Raw genomic sequence first — 26,579 nt, forward strand, 5'->3', positions numbered from 1 at the left:
ATTCACAAGCTTGCTACATTTTGAGTCTTTTCAATCTGTCACTGCTTTTTTATATGTGCTTATACTCTATCTACCTTGAAAGTAAAAGCATTATGTGATCTAACATATTCTCAGAAAAGCCATATATTCTGCCAATATACTCTTCTGGAGGTTTTTATAGGATCAATCATAATCCTTAAAATCTTCTGGAGAATTTAAACAACATCCAGGTGGGAATCACACTCTAAGCTCCAAATAAAGACATGAAAATGAATTCTATCTCAGAAGTGAGGAAAAAAAGACAATGTGTAGGTGGGATTTTTTTTCTTTTTTGAGCACTTAGAATGTTTATGGTATTTAAAGATTTTCATTTCTACAAGTCAAAATAAAGGGTGTGTATTAGTCACAGAGTATTCACAGAGAGTCCTTTAAGAATTCCAGCTTAATGAGCTGCTTTTGAAGAAAAACCACAAAATGTCATAAATGGGAACATTAAATAAGACAAAGAAAGTGTCAATATGAAGTGTTGTGTGCAGTTTGAGTTAGAGCAACTTGAAAAACACAATTGGAAAACTAGACATTAAGTGGAAAGAGGCAGGAAAACTGAGATGTGTGGTTAGATTATGAGCTCTAGAGTTTCATTCTAAGAATGTGTGTGTGTGTATGTGTGTGTGTGTGTGTGTGTGTGTGTGTGTGTGTGTAAATGGGTCTATAAAAATCTGGAAGGCAGACTGTGACCACAGGCAGATCCGGGCCGAGCTGCCTGCTGAGGGGCGGAACCGGCCCCTCCCCCAGTGCCTGCAAGCTAGGCGAACCTGCAACCCACGGGCAGGTCAGGTCCAGCAACCAGCGGAGTCACAGAACAGCTACAGGCGCCTGGAGGGAACGCGGACAGGACCCACCAGTAGGACAGGGCCGGCGGCCTGCTGAGGGGCAGGCCCGTCCCCTCCCCCAGTGTCTGCAAGGTAGGCAGGACTGTGACCACCAGCAGATCGGGCCGAGCGGCCTGCTGAGGGGCGGAACCGCCCCCCCCCCCAGTGCCTGCAAGCTAGGCGAACCTGCGACCCATTGGGAGGTTAGGCCCAGCAACCTGCGGAGTGAGAGAGGTGCCCCTCGCGCCTGCTGGGTAGGCAGACCTTTGACCGACCAGCAGAGCAGACCTAGGGCCTGCCAGCGTGGTAGACGGATCACACCAATTGGAGGAGGATCACAGCCACTACCTGCCCTGCAAGGGTGTTTTTTCAACTATACAAGAGCAATATAAATAAATAGAGGGAAAATTTCAAAAACACAACAGTTTCACCAAGCAGAAAGAAATGCCAGCAGTATGAAAAGAAAAGGAAAGAAAGGACCAAAGGCAATACAGGTCAACTAAACTTTAGAAGAGTTAATAGGTGCAACAGATGGAATGTCAGATAGAGAAGTCAGGATATACATGCTTCAGATGATCTGGAGTCTCAAGGAAGACATGAGACAGCAAAATCAGACAATGAAAGATCACATTGACAAACAAATCCAGAAAGTAAAAGATCAATTTCACAGGGAGATAGAGGTAATAAAAAACAAACAAATAGAAATCCTAGAAATGCAGGAAACAATAAACCAACTTAAAAACTCAATTGAGAATACTACCAGCAGAGTAGATCACTTAGAAGAGAGAACATCAGACAATGAAGACAAAGTATTTCAACTGGAAAAGAACATAGACAGCTCAGCAAGTCTGCTAAGAAACCATGAGCAGAATATCCAAGAATTATGGGACAACATCAAAAGACCAAATTTAAGAGTCATTGGGATACAGGAAGGCACAGAGCTCCATACCAAAGGAATAAACAGTCTATTCAGTGAAATAATACGAGAAAACTTCCCAGACTTGAAGAATGAGACAGAATCCCAAATCCTAGAAGCCTACAGGACGCCGAATGTGCAAAATCATAAGAGATCCACACCTAGACACATTATAATGAAGATGTCCAACATACAGAATAAGGAGAGAATTTTAAAAGCTGCAAGAGAAAGAAAGCAGATTACATTTAGGGGTAAACCAATCAGGATAACAGCTGATCTCTCAACACAGACTCTGAAAGCTAGAAGATCCTGGAATAACATATTTCAAACACTGAAAGAAAATGGGTTCCAACCAAGAATCGTGTATCCGGCGAAATTAAGCTTCAGGATAGAAGATGAAATTAAAACCTTCCACGATAAACAAAAGTTAAAAGAATTCGCAGCTAGAAGACCATCTCTTCAAAAAATCCTTGGCAAAACACTACAGGAAGAGGAAATGGAAAATAACATTGAAAACCAACAATGGGAGGTAGGACAGTAAAGGGGGGAAAGTAGTCAAAGAGGATAACAAATCAGGTTTAGTAACATCAATAAACAAATATGGCTAGAAGAACAAACCATATCTCGATAATAACCCTAAATGTTAATGGCTTAAACTCACCAATTAAGAGACACAGGCTAGTAGAATGGATCACAAAACAAGAACCAACAATATGCTGCCTACAGGAGACACATCTGATAGGAAAAGATATTCATAGACTGAAGGTGAAAGATTGGGAAAAATCATACCACTCATATGGACTGCGGAAACAAGCAGGAGTGGCCATACTCATATCTAATAAAATAGATTTCAAGCCAAAGTTAATCAAAAGGGATAAAGAAGGACACTTCATACTGCTCAAGGGAACCATACACCAACAAGACATAACAATCATAAATATATATGCCCCAAATAATGGAGCAGCTGTGTTCATCAAGCAAACTCTTCTCAAGTTCAAGAGTCTAATAGACCACCATACAATAATCATGGGAGACTTCAACACACCTCTCTCACCACTGGACAGATCTACCAAACAAAAGTTAAATAAGGAAACTATAGAACTCAATAACACAATTAACAACCTAGACTTAATTGACATATATAGACTATACCACCCAACATCAAGTAGTTACACTTTTTTCTCAGCAGCACATGGAACCTTCTCAAAAATAGACCATATATTATGTCACAGGGCAACTCTTAAACAATATAAAGGGGTAGAGATAATATCATGCATCTTATCTGATCATAATGGAATGAAACTGAAAATCAATGATAAAAGAAGGAAGGAAAAATCAAGCATCACTTGGAGAATGAACAATAGGTTGCTGAATGATCAATGGGTTTTAGAAGACATCAAGGAGGAAATTAAAAACTTCCTAGAGTTAAATGAAAACACAGACACAACATATCGGAATCTATGGGACACATTGAAAGCAGTTCTAAGAGGAAAATTCATTGCTTGGAGTTCATTCCTCAAAAAAAGAAAAAACCAGCAAATAAATGATCTCATACTTCATCTCAAATTCCTAGAAAAAGAAGAGCAAAACAACAGCAAAAGAAGTAGAAGGCAAGAAATAATTAAAATCAGAGCTGAAATTAATGAAATTGAAACAAAAGAAACAATTGAAAAAATTGACAAAACTAAAAGTTGGTTCTTTGAAAAAATAAATAAAATTGACAGACCCTTAGCCATGCTAACGAAGAGAAGAAGAGAGAGAACCCAAATTACTAGCATACGAGATGAAAAAGGCAATATCACAACAGACACTTCAGAAATACAGAAGATAATCAGAAATTATTTTGAATCCTTATACTCCAATAAAATAGAAGATAGTGAAGGCATAGATAAATTCCTTAAGTCTTATGATCTGCCCAGATTGAGTCAGGAGGATATAGACAACCTAAACAGACCAATAACAATAGAGGAAATAGAAGAAACCATCAAAAGATTACCAACTAAGAAAAGCCCAGGACCAGATAGGTATACAGCAGAGTTTTACAAAACCTTTAAAGAGGAACTAACACCAATACTTTTCAAGCTATTTCAGGAAATAGAAAAAGAGGGAGAACTTCCAAATTCATTCTACGAGGCCAATATCACCCTGATCCCGAAACCAGACAAAGACACTTCAAAGAAAGAAAACTACAGACCAATATCTGTAATGAACCTTGACACAAAAATCCTCAATAAAATTCTGGCGAATCGGATTCAAATACATATCAAAAAAATTATACACCATGATCAAGTAGGATTCATCCATGGGATGCAAGGCTGGTTCAATATACGGAAATCAATAAATGTTATTCACCACATCAATAGACTTAAAAATAAGAACCATATGATCATCTCAATAGATGCAGAAAAAGCATTTGGCAAAGTACAGCATCCCTTTATGTTCAAAACTCTAGAAAAATTAGGGATAACTGGATCATACCTCAACATTGTAAAAGCAATCTATGATAAGCCACAGGCCAGCATCATTCTGAATGGAGAAAAATTGAAGGCATTCCCTCTAAGATCTGGTACAAGACAGGGATGCCCTCTCTCACCACTTCTGTTCAACATAGTCCTCAAAACACTGGCCAGAGCAATTAGACAGACGAAAGAAATTAAAGGCATAAAAATAGGAAAAGAAGAACTTAAATTATCACTATTTGCAGATGATATGATTCTATACCTAGCAGACCCAAAAGGGTCTACAAAGAAGCTATTAGAGCTAATAAATGAATTCAGCAAAGTGGCAGGATATAAGATCAACACGCATAAATCAAAGGCATTCCTGTATATCAGCGACAAACCCTCTGAAATGGAAATGAGGACAACTACTCCATTCACAATATCCCCCCAAAAAATAAAATACTTGGGAATCAACCTAACAAAAGAGGTGAAAGATTTATATAATGAAAATTACAGAACCCTAAAGAAAGATATAGAAGAAGACCTTAGAAGATGGAAAAATATACCCTGCTCATGGATAGGCAGAACTAACATCATCAAAATGGCGATATTACCAAAAGTTCTCTATAAGTTCAATGCAATGCCAATCAAAATCCCAACAGCATTTCTTGTAGAAATAGATAAAAGAATCATGAAATTCATATGGAATAATAAAAGACCCAGAATAGCAAAAACAATGCTAAGCAAGAAGTGTGAATCAGGCAGTATAGCGATACCAGACTTCAAACTATACTACAGAGCAATAGTAACAAAAACAGCGTGGTACTGGTACCAAAACAGGCAGGTGGACCAATGGTACAGAATAGAGGACATAGTAACCAATCCACAAAACTACAACTATCTTATATTTGATAAAGGGGCTAAAAGCATGCAATGGAGGAAGGATAGCATCTTCAACAAATGGTGCTGGCAAAACTGGAAATCCATTTGCATCAAAATGAATCTGAATCCCTATCTCTCGCCATGCACAAAAGTTACCTCAAAATGGATCAAGGAGCTTGATATTAAATCAGAGACACGGCATCTGATAGAAGAAAAAGTTGGATATGATCTACATACTGTGGGATCAGGCTCCAAATTCCTCAATAGGACACCCATAGCGCAAGAGTTAACAACTAGAATCAACAAATGGGACTTACTCAAACTAAAAAGTTTTTTTTTCTCAGCAAAAGAAACAATAAGAGAGATAAACAGGGAGCCTACATCCTGGGAACAAATCTTTACTCCACACACTTCAGATAGAGCCCTAATAACCGGAATATATAAAGAACTCAAAAAATTAGACAATAAGATAACAAATAACCCAATCAATAAATGGGCAAAGGACCTGAACAGACACTTCTCAGAGGAGGACATACAATCAATCAATAAGTACATGAAAAAATGCTCACCATCGCTAGCAGTCCGAGAAATGCAAATCAAAACTACCCTAAGATACCATCTCACTCCAGTAAGATTGGCAGCCATTAGGAAGTCAAACAACAATAAGTGCTGGAGAGGATGCGGGGAAAAGGGCACTCTTGTTCATTGCTGGTGGGACTGCAAACTGGTGCAGCCAATTTGGAAAGCAGTATGGAGATTTCTTGGAAAGCTGGGAATGGAACCACCATTTGACCCAGCTATCCCCCTTCTCGGTCTATTCCCTAAAGACCTAATAAGAGCATGCTACAGGGACACTGCTACATCAATGTTCATAGCAGCACAATTCACGATAGCAAGATTGTGGAATCAGCCTAGATGCCCTTCAATAGATGAATGGATAAAAAAAATGTGGCATTTATACACAATGGAGTATTACTCTGCACTAAAAAATGACAAAATCATAGAATTTGGAGGGAAATGGATGGCATTAGAGCAGATTATGCTAAGTGAAGCTAGTCAATCTTTAAAAAACAAATACCAAATGACTCCTTTGATATAAGGGGAGGAAACAAGGACAGGATAGGGACGAAGAGCTTGAGAAGAAGATTTACATTAAACAGGGTTGAGAGGTGGGAGGGAAATGAAGTGAGAAGGGAAATCGCATGGAAATGGAAGGCGATCCTCAGGGTTATACAAAATGACATATAAGAGGAAAGGAGGGGTAAGACAAGACAATACAAATGGAAGAAATGATTTACAGTAGAAGGGGTAGAGAGAGAAAAGGGGAGGGGAGGGGTGGGGAGGGGAGGAGGGATAGTAGAGATTAGGACAGACAGCAGAATACATCAGACACTAGAAAGGCATTATGTCAATAAATGGAAGGGTAACTGATGTGATACAGCAATCTGTATACGGGGTAAAATTGGGAGTTCATAACCCACTTGAATCAAACTGGGAAATATGATGCATTAAGAACTATGTAATGTTTTGAACGACCAACAATAAAAAAAAAAAAATCTGGAAGGCAAATCTTAAAATACTGTAGCAATAAAACTTTGTAGTACATGACCAAACTTCATACTTTCCAAGTTCAACCCCTCTATTATTCTATAATAAAGGCTTCTATAAATATATACATATAAGCATACACAAATGGATATTTATTTGCATATAAAAATATAGGTGTGGGCTGGGGTTGTGGCTCAGTGGTAGAGCGTTCGCCTTGCTTGTGCGAAACCCTGGGTTCGATCCTCAGCACCACATACAAAAATAAACAAGTGAAATAAAGGTGTTGTGTCCAACTACAACTAAAACTAAATATTTTTAAAAAACATATAGATGTATGTATTCGTGTGTATGTATATATGTCTATACTTATGAATACATGCTTATATGTGTATATGTGAACGTGCATGTGTGTGTGTTGGAGTATGTATATGTATTTCTATTCACCCTGACAAGTTGAAAAAAAAAAAGGAAACAGGTAGTACATATTGTACTTAGAAAAAGAAATCCATTACCAAATGATGGTTGGAGTTAGAGAATTAAGGAAAAAAAAAAAAGGAATGGCTCTGATGTGCTTAAAAATTTCTGCACCACAAGGCTGGGGCTGTAGCTCCGTGGCAGAGCTCTTGCCTAGCATGCGTAGGACACTGGGTTTGATCCTCAGCACCACATAAAAATAAACAAATAAAATAAAGGCACTCTGTCCATCTACAACTACAAAATTTTAAAAAAATCCACACATCATCAATCATCTTATTCTAATAGTGGCGTTATTCATAGCATCTCCTCTTTGTAGAATGAGTCTCCCTGCTCCTTCTCTGAACCTGATTAGTTCCCATTTTTTTTACACAAGTATACAAAGACACTGCAAAATACTACCTCTCTTGGGAAGCTGTTACCCTGCCCGACTGGGCTGCACTTCTCTCTGCCCTGTGCCACAGTTCCCAAGGCCAGCACACCTCATCAGAGCAACGCAGTGCTGTGCCTCTTACCCCGTTCAGCACTGTGAGGATAATGCCTTCGCATCTTCAGTACTATCTGGCACACAAAAGTCGTTTAGTACATTTATTGACTGAATGAATGAATGAATATGGGAGTGAATAAACAAGTGTGAATGATAAAATTCTTTAAAACATACTCTTCTTTATTCAGGAAAAATATCCTTTGAAACTAGTAGAAGCCAGTGAATTATCAGAGAGGAAATGGAATGTTTCCATTTGGGATATTTCATCAAATATAAAATCTCTTGCTGCAGGCTTTTGGATGATTCTGAAACTATCTCCCTGGAAGATGCTGTAGCAGCTGTATAATTTTTTATTGATCTGAAGAACTATGAGATAAGGAGGGAAGATGTAGCAAGTTCAGCATTTTAACTGTAAGAATTGTATCACAGATTTTTTTTTTAAATCCACTGCTCTTATTTTACTCCTTCTCACTTGTTCCCCCCAGGGTGGGGAATATGAATAAGTCCGCTAACAAATAGGAATAAAAGTTACATAAGTTATGTAAATGTACAAAAGTACAAAAAGCCTTATCTATCACCTTTCTGCAGTGCCTCCTTTTGAATCCTATCCTTCTGGTTGCTTTCCCATGTTTTCCTTTGGCACTGAACTTTTTGTTGTTGTTATCACTGTCCCACCACGATATCAAGCTGGAAGAAGATAAATATGACCATCACTAAATCTCACACTTCCAAAAAAAGAGCCATCCAGATGAGGGATTTTTTATTTTATTGTTCAGTGCTTTGAATGATGTTGAATATAGGCTCCAAAACCAAATAGAATAGAAGTCCACAACAAAACCAAAATGCATGCAAAGTAGCTCAGCTGTGGGTGCTGGAATATTTGCTGCAGCTAACAGATTAACCTGTCATACAGCCTCCTGACAACTCCAGAGTTGGCAGACGCAGAAATGCAAATATGAACTGAATATATATGCAAATCCCAACCAAAGAACAGACTATCTTATGTGTGCCTTATATGCCTATGAGAAATAAGGATTTTTAAGCAGAATATTTTTATGGAGTTTGGGTTAATTAGTCAGCTTTCCATCACTGTGACAAAACACCTGAGAAAAGTAACCTGAAGTTACTTTTGGGTTTTTCTGGCTCAGAGACTTCAGTTCACAGTAATCAGTTGCATTGCATTTATCCTGTAGTGAGGCAAAGTATCATGATGAAAAGGGCATGGTAGAACAGAGCTGCTTATCTCTTATCATCTGGGAAGTTATGGAAGAAAGAAGGGGTCCGGGGCCAAAATATACTCTTCAAAGTCATACCCCCAGTGACCCACCTCTTTCAACAAGACCCTATCTCCTAAAGTTTCCAGCCCTTGCTAACATTACTACCAGTGTAGAGATCATTCTGAAACTACCTCTATAGTACCACAAGCTGGGGACAAAGCCCAAAACACATGAGCCTTTGGGGGACGTTCCAGATGCAAACTGTAACAGGCTCACAATATTATTATTTCTTAGGACGATCAAAGATGAAAAAGAAATTATGATGTCATGAAATTTATACCCAAATGCATATTCCTGCAGGTGTGTTCATTTTTCCTGGACTTCTACTCTAGAGATCCCAACATTAATATTTCAGATACTAATAATCTTGATTAGACATACAAAAATGAAATGAGAATAATATGAATAAAGAGGAGTCTGAAGAGCAAACAAGTAAGCAATTATTAAAGATATCCTAAGGATCTACCAGGGGCAAATTTTAAGGTTAGTGTCATAGCGTAATCAAAGTGTGAAATACATTCTAAGACTTATAACAATATGTGTAAAGTGGATTAAAATAAGTGACGTAAAGGTCTGTTGGCAATATATAATATCAAAGCAATTGCAATTCTAAGGTTCATTGCAAGAAAGAAAAGCATGTCTCAGGAACACCGGGAAATAATGACCTTATTTTGCTATTCTGAATGTTACACTTTGCAAAACCCACTCACTTCCATAAGTTAAATACCAGCCCATTACACTGATGTCCCATGAATGTTTATCTCAAGCTTCAGATGTACAGCCTCAGACTCTCACGCTAAATACTGACTGGGCATCTCCATATTAATGTCCCCCAAACACATCATACTCAATACATTCAAAACCTCCTGGTTTCCCCACCCCAAACCATTCTACTCTGTTTCTACCTCAGTAAATATTCAAAACCACCCTTCTCTCAGTTTCAATGTCTTGAACTTCCCTCTCTCATTTTTAATCTCAAACAAAATCTGATTCTTCCCTAAAGTGTACTGTCATAAGTAAATTCCTAAACAGTCTGAAACAATAATCCCCATTGCCCCCACTGTGTGCAGTCTCCTACCTTTTCAACAAATGAATCACAGTCTGTCTTGCACTACCTATGTTCATGCATATCTGCACCCTACTAGATTCAAGGGACTGTGTTTTACTCATAGTCTATCTGTTCCAGCACAGAATGAGCACTTAATACATGTACATTGAATTGAGCCAAATTCAATATATATAAAGAAATCTCAAAGCAATTAAATCTTTCTCCAAATTGTAAAAATAAACAGTCTTCAGGATGGTCTGTTAGGAGGAAAAGGATAGAAGGAGATAAAAACACATCAAAGGACCTTCATTTAGTCACTGAAGGAATCCTGAAATGAACTTGACTCAGAAAACCTGGGGTGGCCAGGATCCTTCCTTATTGGAAACCAACACTCTTCCACACATAATGCTCTCTATACCACTTTTATCTTTTTTCTTTTACCCTGGCCGAGTCAGCTTTGAATACTGACAAGTTCTTCTAATACAGATTCTAATCCAGGTCACAGTGAATCTCAGAGTGATTTATTAAACTCTTGAGGTGGCACAAAGGTTTTTGTGTGGGGTGGGGGCTTTTTTTCTTGTTTTTCAAGATTCCTTCAAGCTTTTAAGAAGGTATAGTGTTGTTATTGTTGTTGTTGCTTTGTCTGTTCTTTGTTGTTGTTGTTTTTTTAAAGTCTGAGAAGTTATACTATATTCTCAGGTTCAGGAATTTCCGTTGATGTTGATACATTTATATTACTTTATATTAGATTAAAACTTTGCCGTACCCCTTTTATTTTATAGCCAAATGTTCAGATGGAGTCCATCCTGATAGTAAAATGCAAAAATTAGAGGGGGAAAATTGTGTTCAATCATTTGGTCTGCTCAAGCAAACAAACCTGCAATATGGAGAAATATTTACTTTACAAATGAATAGAGTCGTAAAGAATATCACACAACTTTGATCCTATAATGATAATTATCTTCATATGCATAATATACACATACACACGTATGCATTTGACAAAAAAAAATTGTTAAGCTCTCACTACATATGAAAGATGATGGTAGAAGAAAATGTAATAAAACATGGTCTCTATCCTCACAGAGAATATATTCCTTTACCAAATGTTTTTCTTTTTACAAGCAAGGTTTGTGTGGAATATCTTAAATTTTCTTCTTAAAATATAATCTAATAGATTAGGCTAGTTCAATATAATTAGGAGATTATGTTTTCAAAACTCTAAAGTTACAGAGATGTGATGATAATAGAGACCTCTATTCTCTGGGATAAGAATGATTGCAAAAGTCCCTTTCCCCACTAAATTCTATGATTTGGTGCATATTGAAACCTCTAAGGAGAATACATCAGAAAGATAATAGCAGAAGCCTTTATGAAGTTGTATAAAGAAACAGTATTACTTGAAGATACAAGGCGAGTGGTATTGGTTGATAGCTGACACATTCATAAATATTGATATTTTTAACTTTACTTTGTGAAAGCAAGTTTCATGGTAAACAGATATTAAAACATCAAGTGTCTTCCATATTGTAAATCAAATATTTCAATACTCCAGATAAACTGCCTCTTATTTAAACTGTCCAGGCCAATTCTAAAAACAATCATATTTATAACAAAGAACTGAATTCTAGATCGAAAATAAATTTCATAATATAAAATTTCTCAATATAAATAAATAAAACATATTTCATTTAAACATATATTTCCTCTGGGTTTGATCCCCAGCACCACAAAAATAAATACACACAAACATACATAAAATATATTTTACAAATACCCATTGATAGTCAATTAAATACATATTAATTTTAGTAAATTACGAAGTCCATTGTGTATTGCTGACATTTGAGAAGAATTTGGAAGAAATAGGGATAAAGCATTTGACATTAAATACAATGAATGCTTTTGTATATTTAGAGTTACGCACAAAATTTATTTAAGATATTAAGTATGATGTCTAAACATCAAAGCAGAGTCTAAGACATTTTTTAGTCAGTGATCAAATATTCACAGTACAAAGGAAAACTGCTGCTATAGATAGTTATCCCTAAGAGAGCAAATACCTTAGGTAACCCAGTTGTTCCAGATGTGTAAAGTATATACAGTGGATGTTCTGAAAGGACAGGAACACAGTCATGTGATTGGGCTTTCGCCATTTCTTCCTCCCAGTCAAGATCACGCCCTGATACCAAAGGAACTGTCTCCTACACAGCAAAATATAAAAATAGACATTATGAAAAGAATATTAAATCAAGGGAATAGAAAGTAGCTAAATCTATAGGAGTGTGAGCATCTGACTGAAACTACTGGCATATAGCACCACACACTGAATTTATGAATAGAAAATCTCAAGGTTCTTGGTGAAGATAAATGTTTATTAAAAAATCCCAGTGGTTTGACGTTAGCTTCAAATGAACTGACACAATGAATATATTTTATTCAAATCGAGGGATACCCTTAAGAAACTGAATCGAAGACAGTTAATTTTCATCAACACTCAGAGCTTAATTAACTCAGAGGTTCATGTTTCCATAGATGTATCTATATTAACAGCTTATAAACTAAGTTCTTTATTTTTTGAATCCTATTTCTTTTACTTTGGAAGTTCTGTCTTCACAATGAAATGTCAAATAACCCCTTAAAAGTTCTCTTTATACAAGGGAATTTAAGAGGAATATTGTGGCCACCTTTCCAAATGAGAGCATGTCAAATGATCTTCTGGAGTGGTGAAGAATTCTACTTTTTTCAAGAACAAAAATTAATTATTAAAATTAATGAGTATATGTGACATATCTAAAAGACTACCCAAGTTTTCCTTATCCTAGGTCATTAATTGATGTAGAAATCAATCTCTTTCTTTCCTTCCTTCCTTCTTTCCTTCTTTCCTTCATTCTTTTGTTCTAGGAAACTCTTTGTTGTAAACTTTGTGATAATAGATTCAAGGGTTAAATAAATACATCTTTAAATAAAGAGATTGTCTTTAAAAATAGCAGCCATGAAATGGCCAGATAAATAAAGAGCAAGGAAATAGTTTATGGAAGAGTTACTGTAATGAAGAGCTATCTAAATAGACTTAAGACCCATTAGGTAACTTGTTATTTTCTAAAACACTAACTTGAGTTCACGATCACATATCAGGTGAAGTTTGTAATTGATAAGCATGATAGCACAGGCACAAACAAGCTATACATTCCTTGGTAAATCTAGAGGGATTCACCAACTAGAGATGTATATAATCATTCACTTCATCACGGTGATTACTGAGCTAAGCGAAAAGACTCTGAGAGACTTGGAATAGAAAGACAAGACACTTCTATTTTTCAGGCTTCTTCATACGTTAATCAGGGCTATAAAATGTGGTTATATGTTAAAGTAGGCACATTTACAAATTAATGTGTCTATATAATATTACAAATATAAATATAAATAAATATAAATATGAATAAACCCATGTAGAAATAATCTGAATTGATCCTTCATGAAGGTGATATTTCAGTCCCACTTGGCTTCTCTGAGCCCACTCTAATTGGCACTAGCTGGTGCCATTTAGACAAACAAAAATAGCTAACCATGAGCAAATCATGTTTTCATTTCTTTTCATGCATCACATAAAAACAACTAATTTCAAATTATCAAACCTTTGACATCACAATTACACATCTATAAAAATAATCACACTGAAAAAATGAAAAATGTGAATTGAGTGATCACAGAAATAATTATAGATACATAATTTTAATAGGCCACTATTGAAATGAGGGCTCAAATGGATGGCTGTTCTAAAGACTAAAAAAAAAAAGGTGCGAGTAAAAGAGACATGACAAAATGAAGAGAGAGAAAAATCAATATTTAGCTTTTGCATATACGCATTTACTTTTACAGACATGACTTTCCTAGTTGTTATAATTCCTAAAAGGTAGTACTGGAGGAGCATCAGGGGTGTCTGATGTGATATTCCTTTGATTCTGTCATGCTTGCCTGAGGCTCAGGAGTAGTGCCAAGTTTTTTACCTCCCTGGCAAAAAATGTAATCCTGGTTAATGAGCTACACCGCCCAGGCTCATAATCTGTGCCTCTCTAAACTCAAAGCAAAGCTAATCCACTGGGTTTAATTACTGCCTGAACCGTAGGTCTCCTATGCAGGACAAGAGATCTTCAAAGCCCTTATCCATGTCACAGTGGAGGAAAGAGTCTAGAGATAAAGGGAGAGAGAGAGAGAGAGAGAGAGAGAGAGAGAGAGAGAGAGAGAGAGAGAAGAAAGGTAGTTATCAGGGAGGAGTAAACAGACAGCACATCTCTATTTAAGAGGGAAAAAAAAGAGATTTGTATTTAAGAAAAAAAATCTTGAGTAGAGAACATTGATATGCACAAAGATGCATTTATAGAGTAAAATAAATAGCATATATCTTGTTGGTCCAAAGTCATTAAAACCAGAGTTCAAATTTTGCTATACCACTTACTAGCTGGACTTTAACTGCTTCAGTTTCCCAAAATGGGGCCAGTAGTAAGATCTAGTTTGTTGATTTATAAGAATTAAATAAGAAAAGGCATTTGAAAGTTGCTAGCATTGAGTCCTGCCCATCATAAGGTCTTCACAAATTCTCTGTGAATTCATACTCTATGTGTGGGAACAGTACCCTACGTCACATAAACACACTTTTGTGTGTGTTTCTGTCATTCCTTGAATATCCCTTTACCCAAGCTTTCTTAATTGCTCACTTTGAATTTCTTGATTTAAATGGCAACAAAGCCTTTTTTTTAAAGATATGCTTGTGGTCCTCTGAAAGAAATTTAAATTTTTCTTCAAGATAGTAAGAACATTAAAATCAGTGAGTGCAGCAGTTCATGAACCACAGACTACTAAAATTTTACCCATGAATTTAATGTACTAATGGGAATTGCTAGGTGATAATCAAAATGACATAGTTCTAACAATCTTTGTTCTCATATGGTGTCATTTAAGTAATTTCTGTAGATAACCTCTCAAGAGCTCCATAAAATTGTACATGATTCTTTGCACCCTTGTAATTTCTCCTCTGCAAAAATGTTTTAATCTGCTAAGAACCCAATTTGGCCCTACCACAAATAGCTGGAGACTTGATTTGAATGTAAAGATAAGGTGATTACCAGGTCAAAATAATTATAAAATGTATACATTGTTATATTATGGTACTTTTTCTTCCTTCATTGATCATAGAATTTACCTCTTTAGAATATTCATTCATGCTTTATTTTCCTGAACATGGTTTTATTTCTGGCCTAAATGCTTGTCTTAATTTAAAAAAATATTTTGCATAAAAATTAATCACACCTCTCCAATAGGCAACACAGTGGAGGGATGAAGCACATGGTCATGGAGCCAGTGTCCAAATCATGACTCTTGCACTTACTAATCAAGCAAGGTACTTGTCTCTAGGTCCACTGATTCTCCTTTAAAATAGGAATCACAGTATCATCTAACTGATAGTTATTAGAAATATTTTTTAAATTATCTACTAGAAGAATATCTTAAAAATCAAATGATAGGCAATTAGTGTTCATTAGTATATACGTTATAAAATTTAAAGCAAGAAATGATGCCACACTAGCACTATACATAGAACTTAATCCATGAATATTACAAGTATTTATCTGTTTCAACTTTTTTATTTTAACCTACTTTTCACACACAAAAAAAGTAAGTACTTTTTTATATCTTTTCACCCTAGAAATAGCAACCACATTCAGGATATATATATATATATATATATATATATATATATATATATATATATATATATATATATATATATAGTTTTTGGATGAAGTGTCTCTTTCAAAATGGTCAAAACCAGAACCATCCTTAACACAGTAACAAAACAAGAATCAAGTGAAATATTCAAATTACCATATTCGGACGATTATAAATGAGAACTTTGTCTGGTGTGTGTTGACCTATTCTCAGCGCTTCTTCTAGAAGAGGTATGTACTCTACCTTCCTTCCAGGTTCAATGCCAAATGATGCTGTAACAACCACCTTGGGCTAAAATTAAAAAGAACTGGAATAAAAATCAAGAAAGCTTTAACAATCCCAATTAAAGTAATCACAATATTTCAGGTGCAGATTGGCAGTTTTAACATTTCTAAGAAAATGTTTGAATGATTCTGTTCTCTGTTGAATAAATGACCTGAAAACCAATACACCCCTTTTAAAAATGTTATAGACCTAATCCTTTCCACATAAATCTCACTTACCTCTTAAAAATTACACACTTGGTGATACTTTGGGCTCATAAAAACAAGCTATACAAAATATCTTCTAAAGAATTCATTAAGCCAGGTGGATGTGCTAAGATCCACTGAAATGTAAACCTTAGGGGCCCTTGCACACACACACAATATCATAAGAGCTGGTTTTGAGGGAGGCTTCAGCATTTCCTAGCTGGAAAGCACCAACCCAATTGTAATCAGAAAGCACTTCTAAGGCTTTCTATATGAATCTCTTCTACATGCCTAGAGACCACAGGAGGATCTGATTCTCCCATAATCTTTTTACCATTTTGTTCTCATTCTAAAGACAAATTCATGTTCACAAAACATTACATTTGTAATTTTATATTATTTTTCACAAAAGAATTCCCAAGTAATTTAAATATCAAGCTCCACAAAGTTTGGACATGCCCCTATCAATATGATACCCTCCAAATTCTTCTTTAACTGACAATTTGCTAGTCACTTTTATTTTTTTTAATTCATTTATTTATTTATTCTAATTTGTTATACATGAAAGCATAATGCATTTCAATTCACAGTACACAAATAGAGCACAATGTTTCATTTCTCTGGCTGTACACAAAGTATCACACCATTTGTGTCTTCATACATGTACCTAGTGTAATAACATACATCTCATTCCACCATCTTTCCTATTCCCCCTCCCTTCCTCTTTGTGCTATCCAAAGTTCCTTCATTCCTCCTATGCTCCCCCAACCCCCATTATTGATCAGCATCCATTTATGAGAGAAAACATTTGGCCTTTGTTTTTTGGAGGATTGGCTTATTTCACTAACCATGATATTCTCCATTCCTATCCATTGACCTGAACATGTCATGATTTTATTCTCTTTTAATGCTAATATTCCATTGTGTGTGTGTGCATGTGTATATATATATATATATATATATATATATATATATATATATATATCACAGTTTCTTTATCCATTCCTCTATTGAAGGGCATCTAGGAGGTATGCAGGTGTAGCCAAAGTGTCCCTGGTAGGGACTGAAGTTAGGGTTAATCTCCCTTCCTTGTTACAAGCTGGGCATGCCTCAAATATCTGTATATAGTGAATGATTCTTTAAATTCCAATACTGCTCAGTAAGTAGTCCAAGGCCAAGTCTGGATGTCATTTATCTTCTGTGCCTGTATAGGGTCTATCATTCCACAAACTCTCAACAAAAATTGCAGGACTAAATGAAAATTTTCATTAATTTGCAGAAACAAACATTTTTATTCTTTTAAATGCATTGCTTCCTAACCAAAAAATCCAAAACAAAGGAGATATATAATAAATGATTCAAGAAACAGCTAATCATTTCATGGTATTGCATTTAGTCTTGAATTCTGATTTCTGGTTATAATATATTTCATCTATGGAAAGTTTATATTGTGCAAATATATACATTTATAGTATTCTTTGCTTCTTGAATATCATTTAGTATTTATGGAACTGAGGCTCAGTGCAGTTACAAAGCTTGCCCCAGGTTACAAGGGGTAGAGACAGAAATGGGGCCAGTTCTTTGTGATTGAATAACCTTTCTCTTTCCTCTATAGCAAAATGATTTTTTTTAAAAAAAAGCAAAGGAAGAAAGAAAAGAAGTCTTATTTCCTTTTATTGTATTTTTGAAGGTAGATATTTGAATATAATTTGCACTTTAATATCTGTAAAACTTACAAAAATAGTTCTAGTTAAAATTCCATAAAACTAGGATTCTGAAAAAATGGAAGTATGCTACATATCAAGTTAAGAACATATATAGAATGTATCAGAACTTGAATAATTTAATAAAGTCAAAATTAGACTACTCTGGAAAAGTAATCCCTTTTGAATTTTATTGACAACTTTTATTAGAGGTTTTATTGGGTCTAGACTGACATTTTAGAATATATCCTTTTCATCTTTGTCTGTTAAAATTTAAAAAAAAATTCTTTAGCCAATTTGTTTGAAAATCAGGACATAAAAATCACAGATTTCAAATATTTGTTTTGTCTAGAAATCTCATATGCATATCTCTATCTCCATCATCTCTCCTTAAATTTGACCTAATAGCCTTACCCATGAGTATGCATGTATTGCCTCTACTCCTTAACAATATTGTACATCTGTGTGTGATGAATAAAAACTCCTCCTGCAGTGCAGCATTGGGTAGGTCCTTATTTACATACATATTTATATATGTACATATATCTATATATATTTTATATATTTCAATTTCTTCATATCTTATAGGACGTATCTTAGAAGAAAATAACATGTCTAGTACCTTTGTCTAAATGGTGTTTAGCTTTTCTGTAGCTAAAAACCTAGAGCCTATAGCTTCCTAAGAGCCCTTACCAACTTCCCAAGAACTTACAGGTCAGTGACAGATTGATAAAACCCTCTAGGTTTCTTTCATAAGCAATAACTTCACGGGTCAATAATAATAATAATAATAAAAAGAACTCAAGTACTTAGTCCACAAAACAACTTTCTAGTTCTAATACCTTACCTTTTAGCAGATAAATTAAGCTATATAAAGCCTCACTCTAGGCTTAGCACTCAGAGGACCTAGAATGCAAGCTACTTCCCTAAAAACACCTTGTCTTCGTGTCTGAAACTCTAAAAGCCAGCCATCTCTTAACTCCTACAAGGACTTTCCTTCCTCAGTCTTACAACTGACATGTTCTGATTTTTAAAAAATTTCCTATTTCTTCAAAAGTAGAACACGTACCAGAGTGTCTCGATAAGGCCTCCAGCCTCGCTCCTCATTCCTATGATATTGCAAAGCTTGTCTCCTCTTTAACATTTTTTAAAACATGACACTCACCTGCTCAATAACTTCCAGTGGTTTACTTACAGGTCAGACAAAACCAGCCTTGGCAAGCTCACTTTTCTATTTTCTCTGTCACGCCAATCTACTTGTTTCCTCCCAAATGACTTTTACTCTTTCCTGCCAGTAATGCTTGATTCGTACTGTTTCCCCGGCTTTTGGATCCTACTAACGTCATTCTCTTCCACCTGAATCTCAGCCAAGACCTAACTCAGATCTCACTTTTTTTTTTTTTCACAGAGCCCTCTTCAGCTAACAAAACCAAAAGAAATGTCCCTTCCTCAAAATTAGGGAGTCTGCAAACTATTTCTGTCAAGCTTTATCAGAACACAGACATGCCCATTGTGGATTTACTGCCTGAGGCTGCTTTTGTGCTACAGAAGTAGAGCTGGGTGCCTGCAACAGAGAACAGGTACTATGCAATGCCTGAAATACTCTCTGGTCATTTTACAGGGAAATGTTCACTGACCATTCTAAACTCATAGAATAATAATAATATTTAAGTGAATGTTACATCTTAGACACTGTGCTGTTTTAAATACAATATCTTAAGAATATTTTACAAATTATGAAATTGTTTCTCTTAGTATCCCATTCAAACGTGACCCTAGCCCTCTCTGTCCTTAATCATTGGGTTATCACCCCATTCCTAGAAGTATATAGATTTTTGAAAATAATTATGTGCCCACATATTTGATAACTATTATTTTTTATACTTTTCCAAGGTCAGTACCAAGCACATGGAGGGAGCCTAATAAATGAATGTTGAACAAATAAATTAATAATTATTTTTCTTATATGTCTTATATACCACAGTATATGACAAGATAACTTGAAAGGCATATACCTTATTTTATATTTTACATTTCTCAAAGCACTTAGCACCCAGAACTGACTCAAAAAAGAATGTAAAAGTAACAGATAAATATCAAATAAAAACATTTTTTGTATGTGTGGTGTGGGGATTGAATTGTGATTTGAATCCAAGGCCTTGTGCTTATGAGGCAAGCACTCTACCAACTGAATTGCAGGTTGCATCGCTATACCAGAACTTAAACTGTACTATAGGGCAATAGTAACAAAAACTGCATGGTATTGGCACCAAAATAGATTTGTAGACCAATGGTACACAATAGAAGAGAGGACACAGAGACATAAATACAGTTATCACATACTAGACAAAGGCACCAAAAACATATATTGGAGAAAAGATAGCCTCTTCAACAAATAGTGCTGGGAAAACTGGAAATCCATATGCAGCAAAATAAAATTAAGCCCCTATCTCTCACCATGCACAAAACTCAACTCAAAGTGGATCTAGGACTCAGGAATTAAACCAGAGACCCTGTGCCTAATAGAAGAAAAAGTAGGCCCAAATCTTCATCATATTGGATTAGGCCCCAACTCCTTAATGAGACTCCTATAGTGTAAGAAATAAAATCAAGAATCAATAAATGGATGGATTCAAATTGAAAAGGCTTCTTCTCAGCAAAAGAAATAACCAGTGAGGTGAAGAGAGAGTCTACAGAATGGGAGCAAATACATCAGATAGAGCACTAATCTCTAGAATATATAAAAACTTAAAAATCTTAACACCAAAAAAAAAAAAAACCCGATCAATAAATGGGCCAAGGAACTGAACAGACACTTCTCAGAAGATGATATACAATCAATCAACAAATATATGAAAGAATGTTCAACATTCCAGCAATTAGAGAAATGCGAATCAAAACTACTCTAAGATTCCATCTCACTCCAGTCAGAATGCCAGTTATCAAGAATACAGGCAATATGAAGTGTTGGAGAAGATGTGGGGAAAAAGGTACACTCATACATTGCTGGTGGGACTGCAAATTGGTGCAACCACTCTGGAAAGTAGTATGGAGATTCCTTGGAAAACTTGGAAAGGAAACACCATTTGACCCAGCTATAGCACTCTTTGGTTTATACCCAAAGGGCTTAAAAGCAGCATACTACAGTGATGCAGCTACATCAATGTTTATAGCAGCACAATTCACAATAGCTAAATTGTGGAATCAACATAGATGCCCTTCAGTAGATGAATGATAAAGAAACTGTGGTCTATATACACAATGGAATATTGCTCAGCATTAAAAGAGAATAAAATCAGGGCATTTGCAGGTAAATGGATGGAGTTGGAGAATATCATGCTAAGTGAAGTAAGCTAACCCTCAGAAAAAAATGCAAAATATTTTCACTGATAAGTGGATGCTAATCCATAATGGGGATTAGAGAGAGCATGGGAGGAATAGAGGAACTTTAGATAGGGCAAAGGTGAGAGAGGGGAAGGAAAGGGGTATGGAGGTAGGAAAGATGGTGGAATGAGATGGACATCATTACCCTAAGTATATGTATGAAGAAACGAATGGTGTGACTCTATTTTGTGTTCAACCAGAGAAATGAAAAATCGTGCTCCATATGTGTACTATGAATTAGAATGCATTATGCTTTCACGTATAACAAATTAGAATAAATAAATTTTAAAAAATAAAACAACAATACATTTTAAAAAATATATAAGAACAAAAACTTAATTCATGAGGTGGTGCACACCTGTAATCCCAGTGACTCAGGAGGCTGAAGTAGGAGGATTATGAGTTTAAAGCCAACCTCAGCAACTTCGATGTGCTAAGCATCTCAGTGAGACTCTGTTTCTAAATAAAATATAAAATTGGGCTGGGGATGTGGCTCAGCGGTCTAGTACCCCTGAGTTCAATCCCTGGTACTGCCTCCCCAAAAAAAATTTAATTCATGACTTAATGGCTTGATAGTGAATTTGTTTTACCATTGAATAGCATTTCATTAGATGGATGCATGACACTTTGTTTATCTATCATCTGTTGAAGGATATTTTGGTTGCTTTCAGGGTGCTTTTTTGTTTGATTGATTTTTGTTTGTTTTGGTGATGATGAATAAAGCTGCTATAAACAAAAAAAAAGAAAAAGAAAAACAAATTTTAAGTACCCCATTTGAAAAGAAGATCAAAAGAAGTAAGAACATTCTTGGATAACTCATCCACAGGTAAATATGGCTATAATATAGGTAGCTACAACCCAATTTCCCCAAAGAAAGCACTTACCTTTGCATGATCAATGCGACTGCTTAATTCTTTGGATGCAAATCCCCCAAATATGAGACTGTGGATGGCTCCTATCCTTGCGCATGCCAGCATGGTATACATTGCTTGTGGGATCATGGGCATGTAGATGACAACAGTGTCACCTTTTTGGATTCCATACTTAACCAAAACACCAGCCAGCTTAGAGACCTGTTACAAAATCAATAGATCAGCAAAGTTTTTCTGTATTATTTCAGTAAATATGTAAGTTAAGGCAGAAATACTTGAAGTTGATCATCCCCCTGGTAATGGATTTAAAAAGGTGAGAAAACACATATTTGATCATGGATGATCAAATGGTTTAGATGGTGACAATAATAACAGACATCTGCATCATAATTGATTATTAACCAATCTACTATTATTACATCATATGAACATTATTGCTTACATTTGCTTAATCCTAAGACATCTTTACCGAGCAACTGTTATGTGTCAGACATAAGGTTTAAAGTTGGGAGCATGAATCTGAAAAAGAAAGACACCAAACTGCCCCTGTGGAGCTTATATTCTAAAAGATAATCTGTCAAGTAAAAAAGAAAAATAAAATAATGATAAATTTAGATGAAAGTTGGGTTAACTATTGAAAGAAACAAATAGATATTAAGAAAGAATTCACTTCCATACACTTATAAGGCAAATAAGATAGACTCTACTATATTGTTATTCCCATTTACAAATAAGGTAAGTAAGTCTGAGAGCTAATGAATTGTTAACTTATGATCAGAAAAGTAGTAAGTCATGTATCCAGGATTACTGATATCATGTTCCACACTCTCTCTATTATCTCAAGCCAATTACTTTTTCTTTATAGTTTTTATATGAATTATTTATATAACACAATTTTCTTTTGGACCCAACACTTGAAATTCTTTTTACTTTCAACATTTTTTTTTGTTAACAAACATACAAACTCTCTTTCCTCTTAATATGTATTTCTGCAATTTCTGATAATAAATGCAAAATAGATCCTAAGCCCACACAAGAGATAATTTGTTGCAAGAAGTCTTTCCACAAGCAATTAGAGCAGGCTGTACAAAGTATGGCAACCCTAAGTGTTCGATATTCTTTCACTTAAAAATATTCCACTATAAAAAAAAATGGTTCCTGGAATATAATAAGTTCTCTCTTTATCTCCTCCCTTGTCTTCCGCAGCACTGCTGACATATCATTAAATAAAACAAGACAAAGATCTCTATCTTTCGGGTGCTTGTATTTTAGCAAATGAAATACCAAAAACCCCAAACATCATGATAAACACATTATATATATATATATATATATATATATATATATATATATATATATATGTTAAAAGCTATGGGGGGAGGAGAGCAGAGAAGAGTAAACAGGGTTGGGAGGTGCTGGGTAAGGGGCAGATGTCATTGTCAATGGGACAATCCAGGGAGACTTCAGCACAGACATGGAGGGTTGAGAATCAGCGCATCTCAGGGGATCGATATTATTTTAGGCAGGGGGAATGACAGCACAAATGTATAAAAGGGAAAGGGAATCATGAGAGATTCAAGGAGCAGCACAGAGATCAGAGGCAAGAGCACGAACAAGTGAGAAGGTAGCTGTGGATCAGGCAGAGAGCTCAAGGGGCCTGCAGGAGCCCAGGAGGCCAATGGAAGGTAAGCTGGTTGCCTTTAAATGTGACTGTCCAACATAAAGAAAGATACCATCTCACTCCAGTAAGATTGGCAGCCATTAGGAAGTCAAACAACAATAAGTGCTGGAGAGGATGTGGGGAAAAGGGCACTCTTGTTCATTGCTGGTGGGACTGCAAATTGGTGCAGCCAATTTGGAAAGCAGTATGGAGATTTCTTGGAAAGCTGGGAATGGAACCACCATTTGACCCAGCTATTCCCCTTCTCGGTCTATTCCCTAAAGACCTAATAAGAGCATGCTACAGGGACACTGCTACATCGATGTTCATAGCAGCACAATTCACTATAGCAAGATTGTGGAATCAGCCTAGATGCCCTTCAATAGATGAATGGATTAAAAAAAATGTGGCATTTATACACAATGGAGTATTACTCTGCATTAAAAAATGACAAAATCATAGAATTTGGAGGGAAATGGATGGCATTAGAGCAGATTATGCTAAGTGAAGCTAGTAAATCTTTAAAAAACAAATACCAAATGACTCCTCTGATATAAGGGGAGGAAACAAGGACAGGGTAGGGACGAAGAGCTTGAGACGAAGATTTTCATTAACAGGGTTGAGAGGTGGGAGGGAAAGGAAACGAGAAGGGGAATCGCATGGAAATGGAAGGCGATCCTCAGGGTTATACAAAATGACATATAAGAGGAAAGGAGGGGTAAGACAAGATAATTCAAATGGAAGAAGTGATTTACAGTAGAAGGGGTAGAGAGAGAAAAGGGGAGGGGAGGGGAGGGGAGGGGAGGGGGGATAGTAGAGAATAAGACAGACAGCAGAATACATCAGACACTAGAAAGGCAATATGTCAATCAATGGAAGGGTAACTGATGTGATACAGCAATCTGTATACGGGATAAAATTGGGAGTTCATAACTCATTTGAATCAAACTGTGAAATATGATGTATGAGGAACTATGTAATGTTTTGAACGACCAACAATAAAAAAAATAAAAAAAAAAAAAAAAAGAACAGAGGAGGCTTGAGAGAAGGAATTGGGCCACTTGCTGTTTGTGGTTTCTTTTATTTCACTCAATCCCTCCCAATTTCTGAAGAAGTTTAAGGAATTCTGAATCCTGACCATTTTCCTTTCTTTATTCACTGTCTCTGGGTAGAAAGGGGAAGGTGTGGGCAGGGTTAAGAAGGAGATAAAGTAAAATACCATCTGGTGAAAGAGAGAAAGTAAAATACCATCAGACTGACTTATTCTTCCCTAAACTGCAAACTCTGTATTTGAGTGCTATGTTTAAGAACTTCATGGGAGGGGAAAGGTGGGGAAGGGGGGATAGGAAGGACAGCAGAATAAAATAGACACTAGTATTGCTATATGTATATACGTGACTACATGACCAATGTGATTCTGTAACCTGTACACTCAGAAAAATGAGAAATTATACCCCATTTGATTCAAATGTATGATATGTCAAGATCATTGTACTGTCATGTTTAACTAATAAAAAATTCAAAAAAGGAATTTCAAAATGTCCAACAAAAAATTACAAGAAAAGTATCCCAAAGAAATATAAATCATGATGGACATCATTATACAAAGTACATGTATGAAGACTTTAATTGAGTGTCAATATAGGTTATATACAAACAGAGATACAAAAATTGTATATATGTGTATTAAGAATTGTAATGCAAAAAAAAAAAAAGAATAGTGTTACCTTAGATTAGGTAGAGGGAAGTGAAAGGAGGGGAAGGCAGAGGATGTGGGGATAAGAAAGATAGTAGAACGAAACAGACATTATTACTTTATGTATGTATGTGACTGTATACTCAGAAAAATGAGAAATTATATCCCATCTATGTATGATATATCAAGGTATATAAGTACATTCTTCTGTCATGTATAGCTAATTAAAACAAATAAAAAACTTTAAAAAAAGAAATATAAATCATGAACAAATTCTATATGGTGCTCAAGAACCAAGATTAACACTGGGAAATTATAGCCAAACATTCCAGTGTATATTCCCTGCAGAAAGTGACCATGCTCTGTGATGACATTGATGAGCTCCCCATTTAAGGTAGGGATCTAAAAGAGACAAAGGAAAAAGAGTTTGCTTATTCACAGCTATAATTCTAACACTTTGAATAGTGCCTGTTGTTGAATAAAAATAATCCTCAACCAAGACTCAACCTAGCAATGACCAAGTAGCTTTGTATTTCAGTCTCATTGCCTAGTGTTGAATGTTCTGGGAAATGCCCATACCTCTTCTGTCCTTTGAAGAAATGAAATCAAGAAATTTAAGACCTATTGTTGCAACTTATACTTCAAAATCATGGGTCATAGGGCAAATATGACCTCAAGATCTATATAAGTTGAGGCCACATCACATCTTAAAAAATAAGCTGGCATATTAAATTTAGTAGGTCTCATATACACTGTGGTTTAGAGATTGTTTGAGAGCATCCCTCAGGTTCATGTGCTGGAAGCTTGGTCCCCAGTGTGGGAATATGGAGAAGTGATGAAACTTTCAAGAGGCAACCAAGTCATTGCAGGCATCACCCACAGAAAAGAGTAATGTAGTCCTGAAGAGACTCCAGTTACTTTCTGCGAGAGCAGGTTGTTATGAAAAGAATATGCCTGGACTCTGACTCTCTTACTTCCTCTCTGTCCATGTGCTCTCTCTCTTTCACACATATTCTTGCTATGATACCATCTACCATGTTTTGATGTAGCAAGAAGGCCCTCACCAGAACCAAGCACTCTGATGCCATACACTTGAATCTCCAAACTTTTAGCTTAATAAGCGCTTTTTATGTGTAAAGT

General features: G+C 35.8%; 1 protein-coding gene across 1 annotated transcript in view; it reads right to left on the minus strand.

Moving 5' to 3' along the window:
• Acss3 (acyl-CoA synthetase short chain family member 3) overlaps window positions 1–26,579 on the minus strand; it is a 166,165-nt gene that overhangs the window by 95,504 nt on the left and 44,082 nt on the right. The window contains exons 3-5 of the mRNA XM_026391412.2: window positions 22,096–22,284; window positions 15,811–15,945; window positions 11,988–12,128 (exon numbers count right to left, since the gene is read on the minus strand). Coding sequence (XP_026247197.1) covers window positions 11,988–12,128; window positions 15,811–15,945; window positions 22,096–22,284 — 465 coding nt within the window. The remainder of the gene's footprint in view (window positions 1–11,987; window positions 12,129–15,810; window positions 15,946–22,095; window positions 22,285–26,579) is intronic.

This window comes from Urocitellus parryii, chromosome 5, assembly GCF_045843805.1.
Source record: "Urocitellus parryii isolate mUroPar1 chromosome 5, mUroPar1.hap1, whole genome shotgun sequence".
Classification (NCBI taxonomy): Eukaryota; Metazoa; Chordata; class Mammalia; order Rodentia; family Sciuridae; genus Urocitellus; species Urocitellus parryii.